Source organism: Canis lupus, chromosome 1, assembly GCF_011100685.1.
Source record: "Canis lupus familiaris isolate Mischka breed German Shepherd chromosome 1, alternate assembly UU_Cfam_GSD_1.0, whole genome shotgun sequence".
Taxonomy (NCBI): Eukaryota; Metazoa; Chordata; class Mammalia; order Carnivora; family Canidae; genus Canis; species Canis lupus.
This window is the reverse complement of record NC_049222.1, coordinates 99,196,888-99,217,662: the sequence shown is the minus strand read 5'-3', so window position 1 is coordinate 99,217,662 and position 20,775 is coordinate 99,196,888. Positions and strand designations below refer to the sequence as shown.

At 51.2% G+C, this 20,775-nt stretch overlaps 1 protein-coding gene across 7 annotated transcripts in view; it reads left to right on the top strand.

The window, feature by feature from the left end:
- WNK2 (WNK lysine deficient protein kinase 2) overlaps positions 1-20,775 on the top strand; it is a 100,408-nt gene that overhangs the window by 37,126 nt on the left and 42,507 nt on the right. For all 7 annotated transcript variants that reach the window (XM_038527380.1, XM_038527381.1, XM_038527379.1 and 4 more), the window contains exons 8-18: positions 1,778-1,980; positions 3,139-3,270; positions 3,540-3,731; positions 4,928-5,482; positions 7,176-7,469; positions 7,925-7,974; positions 8,667-8,835; positions 8,920-9,036; positions 9,270-9,440; positions 9,641-9,686; positions 10,145-10,264. In XM_038527380.1, coding sequence (XP_038383308.1) covers positions 1,778-1,980; positions 3,139-3,270; positions 3,540-3,731; positions 4,928-5,482; positions 7,176-7,469; positions 7,925-7,974; positions 8,667-8,835; positions 8,920-9,036; positions 9,270-9,440; positions 9,641-9,686; positions 10,145-10,264 — 2,049 coding nt within the window. The remainder of the gene's footprint in view (positions 1-1,777; positions 1,981-3,138; positions 3,271-3,539; positions 3,732-4,927; positions 5,483-7,175; positions 7,470-7,924; positions 7,975-8,666; positions 8,836-8,919; positions 9,037-9,269; positions 9,441-9,640; positions 9,687-10,144; positions 10,265-20,775) is intronic.

Here is a 20,775-nt window from a genome sequence, read left to right as displayed (position 1 = left end):
GCCACACCCTCACACACGGTCCTGACCCCCTGCGTGTCCTCACCCCTTCCCTGTGCGCCTTCAGCCCCCACATGCACACCCTCACCCCCACATAGGTGCTCTCACCCCTCCCTGTGCGCCCTCACCTCCCTCCCCACGCACCCTCATCCCCTCCCCGCACGCCATCACCCCCCGCATGCTTGCCCTCACCCCCCTCCGCGTGTCCTCACCCCCTCGGCTGTCCTGCTGGCCAGTGTGCGTGGACGGCCTGAAAACTGCGTCAGGACGGTGGCATGCCAGGACTCCAGCCTCACTACCGTCCCTGGAACTTGGGACCGAGCTTAAGTGACAGGATGAGTGATGGGCAGGCAGACACACTTGCAGGGTCAGAAGGGACAGCAAACATCCTGGGTAGGATTCTCCCAGCCCTGGTTGTGAGCTCCTGCCTCAGCCTGGACCGAGCTCAGCCAGAGGGTTGGGTCCACCAGTGACCTAGTGGAGCACTTTGTCAAGGGCTTTAAAGATGGTTTTTAAATTTTCAATTTTACTTATTTATTCTTAGCATGTTGGAGGGGATGGGGCAGAGGGAGGCAGAGGGGATCCCAAGCAGACTCCATGCTGAGCATGAGCAGGACAAGGGACTCGACCCCACGACCCTGAGATCATGACCTGAGCCAAAACCCAGGGCTGGATGCTCAAGTGACTGTGCCACCCTGGTGACCCTAAGGATGATTTTTTAAAAAAATATTTTACTTATTTATTCATGAGAGACACAGAGGCAGAGACACAGGCAGAGGGAAAAGCAGGCTCCCTACAGGGAGCCCATTGTAGAACTTGATCCCAGGACCCCGGGGTCATGCCTGAACTGAAGGTAGACACTAAACCACTGAGCCACTGGGCATCCCCCTAAGGATGATTTTTAAATTAATATTTAATTATAGAAGTAAACATATTCCCTTTAAAATTTTTAAATGTTGCTTATATGGTTGGAGTCAGTTTATGTTAAACTTGCCAAGTTTGTACACATTTCTCTTTTTCTCACATACACTCTGTGTGTGTGTCTCTGAATGTCTCTGGGTCTCTGTATGTCTGCAGGTCTCTCTTTTTGTGTCTCTGTGCGTGTCTCTGTCTTTTTGTGTCTCCGTGTGTATGTCTTTGTATCTCTCTGCATGTCTCTATTTCTGTTTTGGCGTGTCTCTCTGTCTCTGCGTGTCTGTGTCTCTGTCTCTGCATGTCTCTGTGTCTCTGTCTCTGCGTGTCTCTCTCTGTGTCTCTGTCTCTGGGCGTCTGTGTCTCCCTCTGTCTCTGTGTGGAATCCACCGCCAGCTGCCCCATGACAGGCAGGGCGGCCGTTGGGTTGGCTCCGGGCACGTGGCATTCTCATGCCCTCCGGGTTGGAGGGTGTGCCCGGATCAGCCCTGGAGCAGTATCTGGACATCAAGGCAGCAGGATGGTGCCAGCACCCTGGAAGTGCCACAGGGCGATGCTCTAGCTGCGGGGGAGGTTGGGTGGGGTAGGGAGGTGGGAGGGGCGCTGGGCTCTGTGGCGCCCATTGGGGATTGCCCAGATGTCAGGCAGTGTTCTGTGGGGTGCGAAGGCATCTCTGGGTGCGTTCCAGCCCCATCCCCCTCACCGTCCTGGGGCCTGTGGTCTGCACATGCAGTTACTACTCAGGTGGCTGGGGACCCTCACTGCGTTGGGGTTCACAGAAGCCCATGTGCATTCCCGGAGAGTTGCGTGGGGTGTGTGGGGGGGACACGTAGGGTGTCCCCCCTGAGCCTGCTCTGGTCCTCCCCAGCGGACAGCACCCTCGACAGCGGACAGGGCTCCACCGTGTACTCAGACTCGCAGAGCAGCCAGCACAGTGTGGTGCTGGGCTCCTTGGCAGACGCGGCACCGGCCCCGGCCCAGTGTGTGTGCAGTACGCCCGTGAGCGTGGGCGATGGCCCCGTCCTGCCCTACAGCCTGCCCCCGTTGGGGACCTACCAGCAGCCAGCCACGGTGAGTCAGCCCGCCCCCTCGTGCCCCAGACCCCGTCCCTGGGGCCCCGCCATGTCCCCAGGGCTGGTGGGAAGTCGAGCACCAGCCACATTGAGGCCTCAGGTCCCTGAGCTGCTGACCCCAGCTGGTCCTGGGGTGCGGCCCCTTTGGCTCCGTGGCTTCAGATGAACGGGGAGCATACGGTGTGCTCACCTGCACCAAGCGGTGGCAGCTTTGCTCGTTCCCAGCCCCAGGATACCGGAGGGCCTTCCCAGTTGGCGTGGACGGCTGGGCCCCCGGCTTGACGCCCTCCCCGGTTCAGACCTGCTCCCTCCTGGTCTTTCCCGGGAAACCTCAGAAAGCTGTTTTGTCTGTAGAGGGTCCAGTCTGTATCTACAGGGTCAGGATTCTTTTTTTTTTTTTTTTTTTTTTAAGATTTTATTTATTCATGAGGGAGAGAGAGGCAGAGAGATACAGGCAGAGGGAGAAGCAGGCTCCATGAAGGGAACCCGACGTGGGACTCGATCCTGGGTCTCCAGGATCAGGCCCTGGGCTGAAGCGGTGCTAAACTGCTGAGCCACCAGGGCTGCCCCAGGTCAGGAGTCTTGAAAACAGAACCCAACGTTATTACCCCTAAAAGTGGCCATGTTATTGGCTGTCCTTATTAGTACCAAACATCCAGCATTCAGTCCTCAAACTCCCTCCTGGGTCATGTGAGTGCTGCCTCTGGCGGTGAGGACGCCTGTCTGCCACCCATTGTCCTGCTGGCCATGCCACTGGAGGTGGCGGCTCCATCCCCCTCTGTGCACATTCTTTGTATCCTGTTTGTGACGTGTCTCCATACACGGGTCTTACCCGGTCCTATAGATGGGAAGCAAGCGCCGCGTCCTGAGTGTCTGTCCCTGGTGCTGCAAAGCCCCTTAGGATGTTTTTTGTTTTCTCTCGATTGCATAATATTCCATGGAGCTGAAGTTCCAGAACATTCCTTGCTTGGAGTAGTGGCCATCCTCAGCTTAGGGGCCCCCACTTCTCATCTCTGCCAAGCTCTGTGCCCAGGAAGGAATCCCCGGAGGGGTGACAGGCCTAGGGAGTGAGGGTTGGGCCCCTGCAGCCATGGTGTGCGGGCCGGGAGGGGCACCTGGGGCAACTAGTGAGTGTGGCCCTTGGTGCTCCCTGCAGCCGGGCCTGTCTGTGGCCTCTGTCCCGGCCCCCACCCACCCTCCGCTCCCGCAGCAGCATTTCCCGGAGCCGGCCATAAGCTTTGCCCCCGTGCCGACCGGCCCAGGCCAGCCTGTGCCCCCTGGCCACCAGGTGAGTACGGGCTGCCCCTGCCTGCTGCCTCATGGGTACTCTTCCTCGTGCCCGGCCTGGTGGTGGCAAGGTCTGCCAGCCCAGGGCCCGCGGTGCAGGTGGGAGTGGGGTTCACAGATCCACAGCACGTAGAGGGCCCTTGCATGCACAGATCTGCATGTTGGGTCCACTTTGGGTGTTTGTGTGTGTGAGTTAGTTTTCCCTGACCCGGCGGGGGCGGGGGTGTCTCAGCAGGACGCTGGTCTAAGAGAAGCCCCCTCTCTCCCCAGCCGCCTCCACTGGCCCAGCCAGCACCCCTGCCCCCTGTCCTGGCCCCGCCGCCAGTTGGCCCTCTCCAGCCGGTGCCCCCCCACCTGCCTCCCTACCTAGCTCCAACGTCCCAGGTGGTGGCCCCTGCTCAGCTGAAGTCCCTCCAGATGCCGCCTGCACCTCTGCAGCCGCTGCCTCAAGTGCCTGCTCAGGTAAGCGCCCCCCCTCCCCCCACCAACCCCTTGCCTCCGCCCCCACTCTGGCGGTCACTCTCTCCTCTGGGCTATAAGGGCTCGTGGGTTGTGGGGACAAGAACGCTACCTAGGTAGGTGGCCATGCCCATCTGCCTTTGGCGTCTTTCCCGAGCGTGTCCAGGTCAGGGACAGGTTTGGTCCAGGATCAGGGCCAGTGGAGCCAGGGAGGAGCCCAAAGCTATGGCTGCTGTCTGTGCTGTGCCCGCCATGCTCCTGGGGAGCCCAGGGCCTCTGTGACCAGTGACATTGGATGGCACGTGGTGCCCAGGTGCTGTCACCCAGGCTAATGCCATTGACGGCTTATTCCCCATGGGTCCATCACATCATGTTGGTGGGACTCGGCCGGGAAGCGCCGCCTCATGATGAAGATGTGAGTGTCCCTGCAGTTTGTGGATACGGTGTGGACGCATATTTCTTGTCACCATCTTCGTCCTCAGCTTAGCCACGTTGGGATTGTTTTCGGTGTTGAGTTAAATGGCTGTTCGCTGTCCGGAGGTAGAGGCATTCCAGCACACGGAGGTTGGTGTGCCTACTCCAGCTGCTTTATAATCGTGCTAAGGCGTGTATTACATGATGCTGCTCGAGCGCCGGCCACAGGGAAGGTTTAGGAGAATCACTGCAGGATCTGAAATGATGGAGGTGCTCTCTCCAGGAAGTCAGATACTGAGTGTCTCTGGCAAGGATGACCAGACGTAGAAGGTTCCAGAGCTCTGCTGCAGGGAGAGGCCTGCTCCCCAGGCCCCACAGCACAGGGGCGCTACCTCAGCACGTTGGCACTGGGAGACGCATATTCCCTGAGACGGCCCGCCACGGAATTTGGATCACAGGGGTGGGGAATCAGGCAAAGTGCTTTCAGATCTTCAGGGCCAGTCTGGCAGCTCTGACCATCCTGATTCTCTGAATGAAAATGTGTGGAAGCCGCAAAGCTGGCGGTCACTGCTTTGAGCACAGACCAGAGCTGCCCGCTGTTCTTGCAGCTACCCATGGGGACTGGGCGGGGGCATGGCATGGGCTTCCCATGGCACCAAAGGGGGCCCCCCGGGCCTGTTTACATTGGGTCTGTGGTTGGGTTTCTTCCCAAGGCAGCTGCCCTGTGGTGCGGGCAGCCAGGCCCTGCAGCCCTGGTGACTCTGAGGTGCTCCCATGTCTTTCAGGTGCCTCCGCTCCCTGTGGGGCCCCCCATCGCACCCCTGGCCTCCCTCGACAGCCTCCCTGCGGCTCTCCCCGACCTGCCGGCCGCTGGGGGGCCCACCGTGCCCGCTCCCTCTCAGTATTTCTCTCCCGCCGTCATCTTGCCAAGCCTTCCACTCAGCGCCGCCACTGCCCCCCTGCCCACGTCCCCAGCGTTGCCTCTGCAGGCAGTCAAGCTGCCCCACCCCTCTGGGGCACCGCTGGCCGTGCCATGTCGGACCATTGTGCCAAACGTGGCTGCCACCGCCACTGCCATCCCTCTGCTGGCCGTGGCCCCGCAGGGTGTGGCCGCCCTGTCCCTTCACCCAGCCGCCGTGGCCCAGCTCCCGGCCCAGCCCGTGTACCCGGCAGCCTTCCCGCAGATGGTGCCTAGTGACGTCCCGCCATCTCCCCTCCACGTAGCGCAGAGCGTGCGGGCAGCCCCTCCGCAGCCCGCGCCTTCCACGCTGCAGCAGCCCCACCAGCCAAGTGTTGCGCGCCTTCCTGAGCAGACTGCTCCGGCAGGGGCGGGAAGCCAGGTAATCCGCCTGCCTCTGGGGTGCACCCTCCAGGTGGAGGGGGTGGGGTGAGGGGAGTTGGGGGGACATCTCTAGTATCTAACTTGGGAATGAGGTTCTGGGGGCAGATGAGGGAGGGGCGAGCAGGCGGTTCTGTTTCTTGGCCCTGGCTTCTGTGTGCAGGGTGTCTGCCGGGCGGGGCCTCATGGTACCTGCCCTCCTCCCCTGGGCTGGCAGCTGTGGTATGGTGGTGTCAGCTCTAGCATGGGTGGGGGGGCCTCCTAAGGGAGGGGCGAGGGAGGGGCTCACCACTCCCCCAACAGCCAAGGACAGTGTCCAGGGTCAGGTGGGGACCTCAGGCAGCATGCCACACTGACAGGGAGGGATGCAGGGATACACACCTGAGGCCCCACATGTGAACCCCCACCTGTGTTTTGGAGCTCCAGGGCTGTTGGCCAGCCTCATGTGAGGAGGGGAGCCAGAGTGGGGGCCTCTCCCCTAGGAGCCCCCTTTTGTAGCCTGTTTCCCAGGGGCCTCTCCCCTGGAGCCCCCGTTTGGCTCTAAGCCTCAGCGCTGTGTACTCGTAGTGAGCTCTTTGCCTTCTAAGCTCTCCTGTGTGGTAGGGTCCAAAGCCCCTTCATCTTCATGGTGGAGACCCACCCCAGAGTGTGTGGAGGCCTTAGGGGTCATCCTGTGCCTGCTCCTGTCTGGTCCACGTCCCCAGAGCACACGGACTTTCAACATCTGATTCCAGAAAGGATCTGTTCTTGGAGGAGGAGGGTAGTTTTGTTCGATGGCAAGATGGGCTGTTTTACCATCAGGTTTGCGGTGGTGCCGCAGTCTGGAGCCCTACTGAGCCAATGCCTGCTGGTCTGTGACCTGGGGTGACGCCTACTCATGGGTCAGGGCTGTTTCAGGAAAGCCAAGGCCACGCGGAGGCCTGGGGTCTGCACTGGTTGCTTGCTCAGCTGGTGGCTGAAGAAGGTGCTGTGTGCACAGAGGTTGTCGGCCTGGCCTAGCGGCAGGCTCCCCACTCTCTACAGCCTGTTGACGGGCTGGGCTGGCCGCCTCATGGGCTTCCCAATGCTGAGAGCAAACTCCCCTGAAAACAAAGCTGGGGTCCTTCCAGCAGGAACAGTGCCCGCCCAGCGGCGGCTTTCGTATCTGACCGCATGCACCACGTAGCTGATCTGTCCTACACTTGTGGGGCCAGTGGTGGGCCTTCCCGTCCCTGACCGTGTCCCTGAGGTTGGCGGGATGGAGGCTCCCAGCAGGAGCTTTTAAAGGGGAGGCCGTGAGGAGTCCAGCCCACCTCCAGAGCTGCCCACCGAAGGCCAGCGTCCCTGGTTCCTCTTGAGTGCGGCTGACGGTGTGAGCGAGGTGCTAGCGCATGGGGCTGCCCATGGGGAGCCATGTTCGGTGCTAAGTACATGCCACCCTTAGAGCTTCAGATGGATTCAACTGAGGGATCATAAGTGAGGCGTGGATTGAGGTTTGATTCTGCACACAGGGACCTGAGAGTCCCCGTTCTTAGTGGTTTCTGCTAAATCTGTGTGCTAATGTGCTGAGGCTGTGCTGGACCGGCGAGGACAGCTGTTACCCCCACTCTGGGTGCTCACCCACCTGCATGGGGAAGCACCTGCCTCGCTCCAGGACCCTGTGGCAGAGGCATGGCTGGCCCTCCAACCTGCATCCCTGCCTCCTGTGCCCCCAGATCCTGCTTGGCCACCCACCTCCGTATGCTGTGGATGTCAATGCCCAGGTCCCCACCGTGCCCGCACCTGCTGCCATCCTCTCCCCACCTCTGCCAGAAGTGTTGCCGCCTGTGGTCCCCGAGCTGCCTCAGCTCCCCAGCTCCCTGGCCCCTGCAGTGGCCGCAGCTTCTCAGAGCTTGCCCGTCCAGACCACCGCACTCCTGCCGCCTGCTGCCCATGTGCCACCGCCCACTGGACCTGGGATTACCAGCCCCTGCCCGGCCGTGCAGCTAACAGTGGAGTCGGCCCCAGAGGTGTGTGTTCCTGCCTTCGGGGCTTGGCCCTGGTGCCTCGCCCCGACCCCCACCCCAGCATCCCAGTGGCCCCCTGCATGGTGGTATTAGGTCTCAGCTAAGGAAAGTGTGCCCTGTGGCAGCTGTTCTAACCCTAATCCTCCTCCGCTGTCCCTGTACACTGCACTTTCCTTGGACACTTCTGCCAGAAAGCATGGTGGAGACCTGTGGAATTGCGGGGCCTTGCCTCGAGGATGGGGGCAGGCCCACTGCTCCTCTACTGGGAAGATCAGAGTGGGTCAGCATGTTGGCCAAGGGGAGGCCTGGCTTTTAGCAACCGCACAGGAGAAAACCCTTACACCTGCTACCTCTCGTGGTCAGCTCCCTGGGTGGGGAGGTGGGAGGGGCCAGCCAGGAGCAGGTGCACCATGGGGGGCCCGGTGTGACCCGTCCTCCCATCCGTGGTTTTGTTTCAGGAGCAGGCCTCCCAGGACAAGCAGCTTGGGCCCCCGCAGAGCTGTGAGAGGTAAGGGCCCAGTTGGCCCGTGGGGTGGAGGGGGCAGCCACGGCCTCACACGGATCTCCCTCGAGAGTCAGGGTTTCTTGCGATGTCACCCATTCCCAGCTGGACATGGTGGAGCCGTCTGGGTTGTCCGGGCCTCTGTCCATACTCGTTGGCCTGGTCGTCACATGCTCTGTGTGTGTCCTGCATCCTGGTGCCTGTGGTGCCAGGATATTCTAGAAGGGAGAGGCAGTGGCTCGCCCCTCAGCCCCATGCTCCCGGCCACAGAACGTGTCCCATTGGGTGGGAACTGGACACAGGGAGTGGCCTTGTGTCCTGGTGCACCAGCACCAGACTCAGTGCTGTGCAAACCCCTCAGACCCTGCGGTCTTCCCAGGTGGTTGTCACATTCCTGTTGCTGTTACACAGACAGGGAAACTGAGGCACGGGGGAGGATTTTCTTCATCCTGTTGTTTTCTGTGAACCAGTACAGCCTGAGTCACAGGTCAAGGGTCAGAGAGGACAGAGGTCCTGGGTCATATGGCCAATGCGTTCTCCACAACCCCAGCACCACCCTAGCCGGGTGGGACAGCAGGAGGAGGGGCTGGGGGCCCTGAAGGTGGGGTCCGGGCCAGCTTCACACCTGCCACATTTTCTGGCCGTTTCCATGTGTGGCTGGTGTGCAGGCTGCTGTCACATCCTGGGTTTTCACACAGCTACGGAGGTTCTGATGTCCCCTCTGGAAGAGAGATGAGTGACAGCTGCGAGGGAACGTTTGGCGGGGGGAGGCTGGAAGGCAAGGCTGCCCGGAAACATCACCGCCGGTCCACGCGTGCCCGCTCTCGCCAGGAGAGAGCCAGCCGCCCGCGGCTCACCATCCTGAATGTGAGTGGCCAGGCAGGGTGGGCCCAAGGGTGCAGGGCTTCCCGACCACGGCCCACGGTGGCCTCACCACCCGGGTGCCCGTAGGTGTGCAACACAGGCGACAAGATGGTGGAGTGCCAGCTGGAGACGCACAACCACAAGATGGTCACGTTCAAGTTCGACCTGGACGGGGATGCGCCCGACGAGATCGCCACCTACATGGTGAGGCCCGGTGTCTTCCTGGGGTGGGCAGGGCTGTCTCCTTGGCTCCCTGGGCCCCGCAGTGGCCACCTGCTGTGGGTGGTGCCCATCACCTGGAGGGTGGCCTCTGTCAGCCACCCCCTGCCCCAGCTGGGTCTTCCGTGAGCCAAGTGCCAAGTAGAGCGAAGGGGAGATATCAGGGAAGGCCAATGGCCCGTGGTGTGCCCCCAGCAGGGCTGTCTGTGCCATTGCAGGTGGAGCACGATTTCATCCTGCAGGCTGAGCGGGAGACGTTCATTGAACAGATGAAAGACGTCATGGACAAGGCAGAGGACATGCTTAGCGAGGACACGGACATTGACCGCGGCTCTGACCCTGGGACCAGCCCACCATACCTCAGCACCTGCACCCTGGGCGCTAGGGAGGTGTGTCCTGGGGGTGGGGTCCTGGGAGGGCTGGGGCATGTGGCCACCTGGGGCCCCCAAGTGCAGGGTGAGGGGCAGGGTGGGGGGGCGCCTTCAGCTTAGCGGGAGAGGCCCCCTGGCGTGTTTTGAGGCTATGCTGCCTCTGAAGCAAACTCTTGTGTCATGTGGTCTGCTGATTCCTGACCCTCTACCTCTGCCAGGAGAGCCGCCAGTCCCAGGCCAACGCCCCTGTTTATCAGCAGAACGGTACGTCTGCCTTCTGGGCCCATCTGCCCTCCGGAGGAGGCACTTCCACCTCACTCCTTCTGCCTTTTAGCGGGTGTTTATTAAGACCCCCCTGAGCATGTCATCCGGGTTGAGCCATCAGAGGGCGAGTGCTGTGGTGTGTGCTGAGCATCTCCCTGGGAGTGGGTAGGCTGACCTGAGGGACCGGGTCTGGTGCTGGTGGGGACTGAGTGCCATGTGGTCTTGCCACTGCCACCTGTTGCCCAGCTGGTGTTCCCCCTTCATCAAGGCACTGCAGGTGCCCTGGGAACTGAGCCCATGTTGTGGGTGTCATGCGAGCCCAAGACTGCCTGCACATGGCCCCCGTGGGGTGAGCTCCCAGTGCCCTGATGACAGGTGCGGTGCAGTTGGGGAGGGGTCCCACTGGCCTCGGGAGAAGTTTACGGGGTCCCTCCCTCCCTCTGTGTCCTGCTCCGTAGTCCTGCACACAGGCAAGAGGTGGTTCATCATCTGTCCGGTGGCCGAGCACCCCGCAGTGGAGGCTCCTGAGTCCTCGCCCCCACTTCCTCCGAGCTCTGTGCAGCCAGAAGCCAGCCAAGGTAGGAGCCACTGTGAGTTCCCAGCCCTTGTCCCTGTAGTGTGGTGTGCTGACTCAGTCAGCTCCCGTCACCCCGAGGCCCCAAGCAGCCTGGCAACCACACTCCACCTGGTGAGCCCAGCCAGGGAGGCTCTCAGGCTTGAGCCCATCTTTACCTTCATGGTGCACGACACAGGTGACAACCTTGGGCTGCTTAGGTGCAGACTGAGGGCTCTGGCCTCACCCTCTGTACCCAGTGTACCCCACTTCTCACCCCCCTCTATGCGACCCACCCTCAGGGAGTGCTCCTTCTTGCTTCTCTTGTCCTGGGGGTGGGGTGGGTAAGACTCTCTCATTTTAAATCATCCTCAAGGAAATCTGCCTGATAGTGAATTGCCCCCCGTCTGGACCTGTGTCTGCAAGCTTGCCCTTGGGGCTATCGTTAAATCCTGATTTTTTGGTCCCTTGGGAGGTCGAAAATAGTCATTTGAACAGATTTTAGGTTTAATTCCTCGTAAGCTGGCAGGAAAACAGGAAGAAGTTGCCAATTATGTAACCTGACCTAACTTAATGAATGGCACATGCATGAAAAATAGTTCTAAATCATCTTTCATTTCGTACCGTGTGTTCCCAGCGACGTCCATCATACTTTTGGAGGTTTGTTCCCGTAGGGAAAAGGTCAGCCTGATAATGAAATCCCTGAGGAGCCATAAACAGACCTGGTAACCTGAGATAAAGGGTCTGGCCCATGCCTTGTGAAGGATCAGGGGAGCAGCAGCATTGTCTGCAGTGGCTCAGCTTTAAAATAAGAATATGCTCACCTACTACTTCTTGATTTTATGCATACACATCTAGTGACCTGTAGGGGGGAGAAGAGCCCTCATAGAAATAAAGCTGAATTTCAGTGTGGTGCAGTGATTCACAGGACAGGCCGAAGTTAAGCCCTGGTTCCCTCATCCGTGCCCTGAGCTCAGGAAACCTTTGGAGCCAATTTCTTTATTTAAAAAAAAAAAAAAAGCGGCTACCCCCAGGGATGGCAGATCTGTTCATTGGGGTGAACCATTCACAGAGGACAACCAGAGAAGTTGGATGCATTATAAAGATCGTTGGCTGGAAGGTATTTGGGCCTCTAAAGACTGTGCAGATCAGGCCAAAGTACAGGGCAGGGTGGAGACTAGGATGCAGGGGCGCCCGGGCTGGCTCTGCTCCCCGGGAGGCCATGCCCATCTCTGCAGGGTGATTGAGAGGCTGGGCATAGAAGCTTCCACCGCTCGGCAGGCTACAGGAAAGGGGCTGAATCATGCTGTGAAGCGACAAGCCAGGCAGAGAGAGGAGCCACCTCAGCACAGTGCCCACGTTAGGGTGATCTCGGAGCGGGCACTCAGTCCTTTCTGCAGGAAGGCAGCACCATTCTGAAGCTTGCCATTGCATGGCTTTATGAACACGGTATTTGACTCAGAGTAAAAAATAACTGGGCAGAGAGTCCTGGTTCTGGGTGAGAGGGTGTATGCATGCCATGCCAGCGCTTCACTCACGAAACCCACAGTGCGCCGGGGCCAGGGCAGGGCGCAGCTTTTGGAGATGTGAGAAGTGAGTAGCAACAGGAAAAGAGGGAAGTGTGCCAGAATTCCAGGGATTCCTGGGCTGGTGGTGAGCTTAGTGTTTCTCTCTGATGCCTTCTGGCCTGAGGTCAGGGCAGCATGAAGCCTAGGAGTGAGTGCTGGACTCACACAGGGGAGCTCTAGCAGATGCCCACTGAGGAGGGAGCTCCTAAAGCTCAGAGCATGTTGTGAGTCCCTCGCCACTCTCTACCCCCCTCTGCGTGCCCCAGCCCACCTACCATCCTGAGGGGTAGCAGCCAGGAGAGGAGCCAGCTTGGTGATAGGGGACAACCCTTCCCCCTGCTGGGTAGAGCCTGGGCTCAGCCGGTGCAGAACCAATACCCACTGCCTTTTCTCACTTTTTCTTCTGCCACTTGGCTCTGTTTCTCATAGTTGTGGGAGGAGGGGAAGGTCTCTCTCCAGGGAGTTGGGAGGGGATCACGGAGATCACGCAAAAGGAGGAGCTTGGGGAAGCAACAACATAGTGTCATTGATGAACTCCCAGGCTCACCCCCGCCTGTGCGTGTATGGATCTGATTCTTAGTAGCATATAATAAACAGAACTGAGTGATGGATAGATTGGCCCCTGAGTAGTACATGCCTGTTTCAGGTCAGGTTAGAGCTGCAGAGACACTGAGAACTCACCGGACATTATAGCCTCAGGTCACAGAAGGTGGGTTGTAACTCACAGTGTGAACCCAAGCAGGTCGATTGCCTGCATCTCACCATAGGGTTTAAACAGACTTAGGGTCTCATTCAAAGCCCAGTCCAATCCAACTCAACCAGTGCAATCCAAATATTCACCAAATGAAAAACCACAAAAATGCCAACTTGCATTAGAAAAAGACAGCCAACCTTGACAACGATGAGATGAAATAGATGTTCGGATGGTCTCACAAAGACGTCAAGGAAACTATTATAAACATGCTTCAACAAGCAGTCACAAATGTTCTTGAAACAAATGTTAAAGTGGAAAGTATTCGTGAAGAAATGAGATACAAAGAGGAGACATGTGGGGCACCTGGGGGAGCTCCATCGGTGAAGTGTCTGCCTTTAGCTCAGGTCATGATCCCAGGGTCCTGGGATCAAGTCCCACCTTGGGCTCCATGCTCAGTGGGGAGCCTGCTTCTCCCCGTCCCTCCCCCCTACTTGGGATCTTTCTCTCATTCTCTCTCAAATAAATAAATAAAATCTTTAAAAAAAAAATACATACAGAAGAGGAGACACATGGAAACTTGAAAAGTGAAAAATAAATGCCTGGAACTAATCAGAACTTAGAGAAAAATGAACAGAGCTTCATGGACTGTGGAATGGCAACAGAGGGCTAACATTTGTGGCATCAGTCCCAGAAGCAGAAAAAGTGTGCAGTGCTGAAAAAATAATTGAGGAAATAAGGAGGAAGAGACTTCCCAAGTTTGGTGAAAGACAAACTTACAGATTGAAGAAGCTGAATGAATCCCAAAAAGAATGAACCCAAAGAAATCTGTTATCTGGACACATCACACACTGCTGAGAAAGAAAGACAAAAATTGTGAAAGCCGCCAGAGGGAAATGATGGAGGGCCTGGAGGGGAGCAGTGGTTAAATGACTGCGGATTTGTCACCAGAAACCATGGAGTCTGGGATGGAAGTGGCACAGCATTTCTGAAGTGTCAGGAAAAAACCTGTCAACCCAGGAACCTGTTTGCAGAAGAAATATTCCTTGGAAATGAAACTGAAAAAAAATTTTTCAGGTAATGACAACAGCATTTGTCGCCAGTTACCAGCTCTAAAGGAATTGGTAAAGATCCTCAGACAGAAGATATAATAGAAAAAAATAACTTAAAAAAAAAAACGAAAGAAAGAAGAAACAGAGTTTTTAAAAGAGAGAAACAGGGAACAAACAAATTCCTAGACTTACATCTGAACATAACAGTAATTGAATTAAATGTAAATGGTTGTAGCACATCATTTAAAAGATAGACATTGTAAGAGTGGATGAAAAGAAAATCTAACCTAATTACCATCTATAAGAAACTTCAAATATAATGATATAGGTAAGTTTAAAGAAAAAGCATTGTGAAGATATCCCATGCAAACACCAGTCAAAAGATCACTGGAGTCCCTTTAATATCATACAAAATAGACTTTAGAGCAAAGAAAATTACCAGGAATAATTACCAGGAACAAAAACATTACAAAAAATGGGTAAGTTCCTAGAAACACATAATACCCCAAGACTGAATCGCAAAGAAAAAGAAAATCTGAATAGACCATTACAAGTAATGACATTGAATCTGTAATTTAAAAAGTCTGACCAGGGGTACCTGGGTGGTTCAGCGGTTGAGCATCTCCCTTCAGTTCAGCTTGTGATCCCAGGGTCCCAGGATTGAGTCCTGCATCAGGCTCCCCACAGGGAGCCTGCTTCTCCCTCTGCCTATGTCTCTGCCTGTCTCTCTCTGTGTTTCATGAGTAAATAAATAAAATCTTAAACAAACAGTCTGCCCCTAAACAAAAGTCCAGGACCAGAAGGCTTCTGGTGAATTCTACCAAATATTTATTTTATCTATTTTTCTCACAAGGGAAATTTGTTTTTTTTTATTAAGAAAATAAAAACAAAATATAACCAAATGTCCGCAGCTGAAGTTTTGTGTAGAGAGCAATTTATAGGGAGAAATACTTATATTATAAAACAACAAAGTTTTCAAATCAGTTATTTATACCTCCACCTGAAGAAACCAGGAAAAGTACACCTGAATCTAATGTAACAGTATATGTCAACAAGATTGGAATTAAAATAACTTTTTTGAGTGATACTCAATATTTTTATTTTTATTTTTAAGAATTTTATTTTGATCACCTGGTGCTCATCACAAGTACACCCCTTAATCCCCATCACTGACTCCACCCACCTCCTCTCTGGTACCAGCAATGTGTTCTCTGTAGGTTAGAGTCTGTTTCTTGGTTTGCCATCCTTCTCTCTCTTTTTCCTTTTGCTCGTTTGTTTTGTTTCCCAAATTCCACATAGGAGTGGGATCATACAGTATCTTGTTATATTCTTTAGCTCCACCCGTGTTATGGTGAATGGCAAGGTCGTCGTCTTCTTCTTCTTCTTCTTCTTCTTCTTCTTCCTCTTCCTCTTCCTCTTCCTCCTCCTCCTCCTCCTCTTCCTCCTCCTCTTCTTCCTCCTCTTCTTCCTCTTCTTCTTCCTCTTCTTCTTCCTTCTTTTTTTTTAGTGGTTAATAGTCCATTGTGCATATACGTGTGGTGTGTGTGTGTGTGTGTGTGTGTGTATTTCTTTGTCCCTTCATCAGCTGAGGGACACTTGGGCTGCTTCCATAATTTGGCTTTTGTACCACTGCTGCCATAAACACAGGGGTGCATGCATCCCTTTGAATTAGTATTTTTATATTCTTTGGGGGTAAATACCCAATAGTGCAATTGCTGGGTCACAGGGTAGCCCTATTCTTAACTCTTTGAAGGACCTCCACACTGTTCTCTACAGTGGCTGCACCAGTTTGCATTCCCACCCACAGTGTAAGGGCATTCCCCACTCTCCAATACTTTTTTTTTTTTGCTGTTAATTTTAGCCATTCTGACGGGTGTGATATGTCATTGTAGTTTTGTTTTGCATTTCCCTGGTGATCAGTGATGTTGAGCATTTTTTCATGTATCTGTTGACCACCTGTATGTCTTCTTTGGAGAAATGTCTATTCACGTCTTCTGCCCATTTCTTCACTGGATTATTTGGTTTTGGGGTGTTGAGTTTTATGAGTTCTTTGTAGATTTTAGATACTAGCCCTTTATCAGATGTGTCATTTGCAAATATCTTCTGCCAGTTTGTAGGTTTCCTTTTAGTTTTGTTGACTTTTTCCTTTGCTGTGCAGGGGCTTTTAATTTTGATGAAGTCCCAATAGTTCATTTTTGCTTCTGTTTCCTTTGCTGCAGGGGCCATATCTAGAAAAATGTTGCTTCAGGAGATGCCAGAGACATTACTGTCTGTGCTCCCTTCTGGGATTTTAATGGTTTCAGATCTCACATTTAGGTCTTTAATCCATTTTAAATTTATTTTTCTGCATGGTGTGAGAAAGTGATCCAGTTAACTTCTTTTCGTGTAGCTGTCCAGTTTTCCCAACAAGTTTGTTAGATTTTTTTTCCCCCATTGGATATTCTTTCCTTTTTGTCAAAGATTAACTGTGTAATTGTGGGTTTATTTCTGGGTTTTCTGTTCCGTTCTGTTGATCTATGTGTCTTTTTTTATGCCAGCAACCTACTGTTTTGATTATTACAGGTTAGTATTATAACTTGAAGTCTGGAATTGTGAGGCCTCCAGCTTTGCTTTTCTTTTTCAAGATTGCCTTGGTTATTCAGGGTCTTCTGTGGTTCCATACAAATTTTAGGATTGTTCATTCTGGTTCTGTGAAAAATGCTATTGGTATTTTGATAGGGATTGCATTAAGTATGTAGATTGCTTTGGGTGATACAGACATACTAACAAAATTTTTCTACCAATTCATGACCATGGAATGTGTTTCCATTTCTTTGTGTTGTCTTCAGTTGCCTTCATCAGTGTTTCATAGTTTTCAGAGTATAAGTCTTTCCCCTCCTTGGTTAGGTTTATCCATAGGTACTATTAATGGGGCAATTATAAAAGGGATCGATTCCATAATTTCTCTTTCTGCTGCTTCATTATTGTGGTATAGAAATGCAACAGATTTCTGTACGTTGATTTTGTATCCTGTGACTTTACTGAATGCATGTATCAGTTCTAGCAATTTTTTGGTGCAGTCTTTCAGGTTGAAAATTTGACTTCTTCCTTGCTGACTTGGATGCCTTTTATTTCTTGTTGTTATCTGACTGCAGTGGCTAGGACTTCCAATGCTGTGATGAATAGAAGTCATGAGAGTAGACATCCTTGTCTTACTCTCGACCTTAGGGGAAAGGCTTTCAGTTTTTCCCTATTGAGGGTAATGTTAGCTGCAGGTTTTTCTTTTTTTTTTTTTTTTTTAAGATTTATTTATTTATTTTAGAGCAAAAGAGCGGGGAGGGGCAAGGAGAGAGGAAGAGAATCTCTAGTAGATTCCTTGCTGAGTATGGAGTCTGTGGGGCTTGATCTCAAGATCCTTAGATCATGACCTGAGCCAAAACCAGAAGTTGGATGCTTAACCAACAGCCACTCAAGCGTCCCAGCTGTAGATTTTTCATATATGGCCTTTATTATGTTGAGGCATGTTCCCTACAAACCTACTTCATTGAAGGTTTTTATCATGAATAGGTATTGTTTCATTGATCTGTTCTATTGTTTTGTTTTGTTTTTTAGTTTCTATATCATATATTTCTGCTCTAATCTTTATTATCTCCCTTTTTCTGCTGGCTTTTGGCTTTGTTGTTCATTTTCTAGCTCCTTTAGGTGTAAGGTTAGGTTGTTTATTTGAGATGTTTCCTGCTTCTTGAGGGAGGCCTGTCTTGGAAGTATGTAGCACATTCTTCCCTCTTAGAACCACTTTTGCTACATTCCAAAGGTTTTGGACTGATGTGCTCTGATCTGCTTGTGGAATGAGACTTGCCACCAATGTTGCCAGAACAGAGCCACTGCAAACTCCCAAGTTGGGAGATGTGGTGGGTAGGGTTTTAGGCGAGTCTTCTAGGGGAGGGTGCCCACTGTGCTGGGACTGAGACAAGTGTAACTGGGAAGTGCATTTTTTCTGGAGAATGGTCGGGAGTAAGGCTTGGTATAAGCAAGTTAGGTGGTGAGTGTCAAGCTGCTCTGGTTCCCACAGGTGGCCCTGTGTTTTGCTGAGGAGCAAGGGAGAGAAATGGTGCTGGAGAGTTCCTCTGTTCCTAGAGTAGTCTGTCTGTGGGATAGGCTCTGAGGTGAGCACACAACCTCCCCACAGTGTGCCCGGGAACTGTTTAGATCCCTGTTTCCACATTGTATGTGTGCAGGTTGTTTGCCTGCCTTCTCTCGAAGAGCTGGGCTCTATCCTAGCCAAGACCACTGACCTTTAAAACAATGGGCTTTAAGCCCTGTTGGTTGCAAGAACTCATGAAATTTAGCCCCTTTTGCTTTCCAAGCCAATTACTATGGGGTTCGTTTTCCTCATGTGCTCCGCTCTGTGCTAGTTTGTCTCTCACCCATCTGTGACTGTGGCTCCCTCCCTACCACTGCAGCCACTGTCTGTTTCTCTCCCAAGTCCCTTATCTACACTTCCTACTTTCTTCATGTGGCTTCTTCTTTACATTTAGTTGTGGAATTTGTTCTGCCAGTCTTCAGATAGATTTCTGGGGTACTTAGGATGATTTCCTAACTAGTTATATTTGTGTGTTTAAATGAGCCTCGGGTCCTTGTACCCCACTGCCATCTTCCCCTCTTGGATTCTACAAAACATTTAAAGAAAAGTTACTACCTATCCTTCTCAAACTATTCCAGAAAGTTAAAGAGGAATGAATGCATCCAAACTCTGTGAGGCCAGCCTTACCCTGACACTAAACCAGACAAGGACACTACAAAAAAAATTACAAATTGGTATCCTTGATGCAGTAGATGCAATAAGTCTCAACAAAATATTAGTAAACTGAATTCAACAGTACATTAAAAGAACCATTCACCATAATCAAGTGAGATCTATTCCAGGTATGTGAGGATGGTTCTACACCTGTGCTACATTAACAAAAGAAAGGATAATCAATCATGTGATCATCTCAATAGATGCAGAAAAAGCATTTGACAAAATTCATTATACGTTTATGATAAGAACTTTAAACAAAATGGGTATAGAAGAAATGTACCTCAGCAGATTAAAGGCCATATATGTCAAACCCACTCAATAGTGAAAACATGAAAGCATTTGTCTAAGATCAAGAACAAGACAGTCCACTTTCATCACTTTTATTAACAAGTGTTGGAAGTTATAGTCACAGCAATTAGGCAAGAAAAAAAAAATAAGGGGCACCCAAATTAGAAAGGAAGAAGTATAATTATCACTATATGCAGATGATATGATGCCATATGTAGAAAACTATTATACAAGCATACCTCAATTTATTGTGTGCTTTATTGCACTTCACAGATACTGTATTTTTCTGCAGATTGAAGAATTGTGGAAATCCTGTGTTAAGGAAGTCTGTTGCCACTATTTTTCCAACAGTATTTGCTCAGTTTGTGTCTCTGTGTCACATTTTGGTAATTCTTGCAATATTTCAGACTTGTTTATTGTATTTGAATTGCTGCATTTTAATGATAAAACTTGAATGGATGAAGAGTTGCCTTTTATGGATGAGCAAAGAAAATAAATTGGTTTCTTGAGGTGGAATCTACTCCTGGTGAAAATGCTGTGAAGATTGTTGGAATGACACCAAAGGATTTAGAATATTATATAAACTTAGTTGATAAAGTAGTGGCAGCATTTGAGATGATTGAGTCCAATTTTGAAAGAAGTTCAGTGGTATCAAACAGCACTGCATGCTACAGAGAAATTGTTCCTAAAAGGAAGAGTCAATGTGGCAAACTTCATTGTCATCTTATTTTAAGGAAATGCCACAGCCACCCCAATTTTCAGCACTATCACCCTGGGCAGTAGCCACTAACATCAAAGCAAGACTAGAGAATGATTTTGACTCACTGAAAGCTCAGATCATGGTTAGCATTTTTTAGAATAAAGTATTTTTATTAGAGAGAGAGAGCAAGCAAGTCGGGGTGGGGTAAGGGAGAGGGAAAGAATCTTAAGCAGGCTTCACACCCTGTGTGAAGCCCAACTCCTGGCTTGATCTCACGACCTGGAGCTCATGATCTGAGCCGAAATCAAGAGTCAAGACACTAAACCAACTGAACCACCCACACATCCAAAATTAAAGTATTTTTAAGTTAAGGTATATACATTGCTTTTTAAAAAGACATATTGTTATTTTACACTTAACAGATTATAGTGTAAATGTAACTTTTATATGCATTAGGAAATTTTAAAAATTCATTTGACTTGCTTTCTTGCAATATTCACTTTGCAGTAGTCTGAAACTGAACCCAGAGTATCTCCAAAATATGTCTGTAAATGAATTCAGTAAAGTTGCAGGATACAGAATTAACGTATATAACTCAGTTGTATTTCTATACATTAACAATGAATTATCAGAATTTGCGATAATTCTATTTACAATTGCATCAAGAAGAATGAAGGACCTGGGAATAAATTTAACCAAGAAAGAGAAGGACCTATACACTGAAAACTGTGACGCTGAAGAAAGAAATTAACAGTACAAATAAATAGAAAGTTATACCTGTTCATGGATTGGAAGAATTAATTTTGTTATAATGTCCAAACTACCTAAAGCAATCTACAGATTTAATGCAATCCTCATAGAAATACCAATAGCATTTTTCACAGAACTGGAACAAATATTGCTAAAATTTCTGTGGAACCACAAAAGGCCCCAAATAAGCCAAAAGACCCCAGAGAAGGACAAGAACAAGGTGAAAGACAAGAACAAAGGTGGAGGTATCATGCTTCCTGATTTCAAACTACATTACAAAACTATAGTTTAAAAAAAAAAAAAAAGGATCGTACTGGCATGAAAACAGACACATAGATCAATAGAATAGAATAGAGAGCCCAGAAACGAGCCCATGCTTATGTGTTCAATTCTATATAAGAATTGTATATTCTTGTATACAATACTGTACACAATATTCCCCAAGAATATACAGTGGGGAAAAGACAGTTATTCAGTAAATAGTGTTGGTAAAATTGGATAGCTCCACGCAAAAGAATTAAACTGGACCATTATCTTATACCATATATAAAAATATATTCAAAATGGATTAAACACTTGGAATCATAAAACTCCTAGAAGAAAACAGACCATAAGCTGTTTCACATTGGTCATAACAGTATTTTTTGGACCACTATCCTTAGGCAAGGGCAATAAAAACTAAAATAAACAAATTGAATTACATCAAA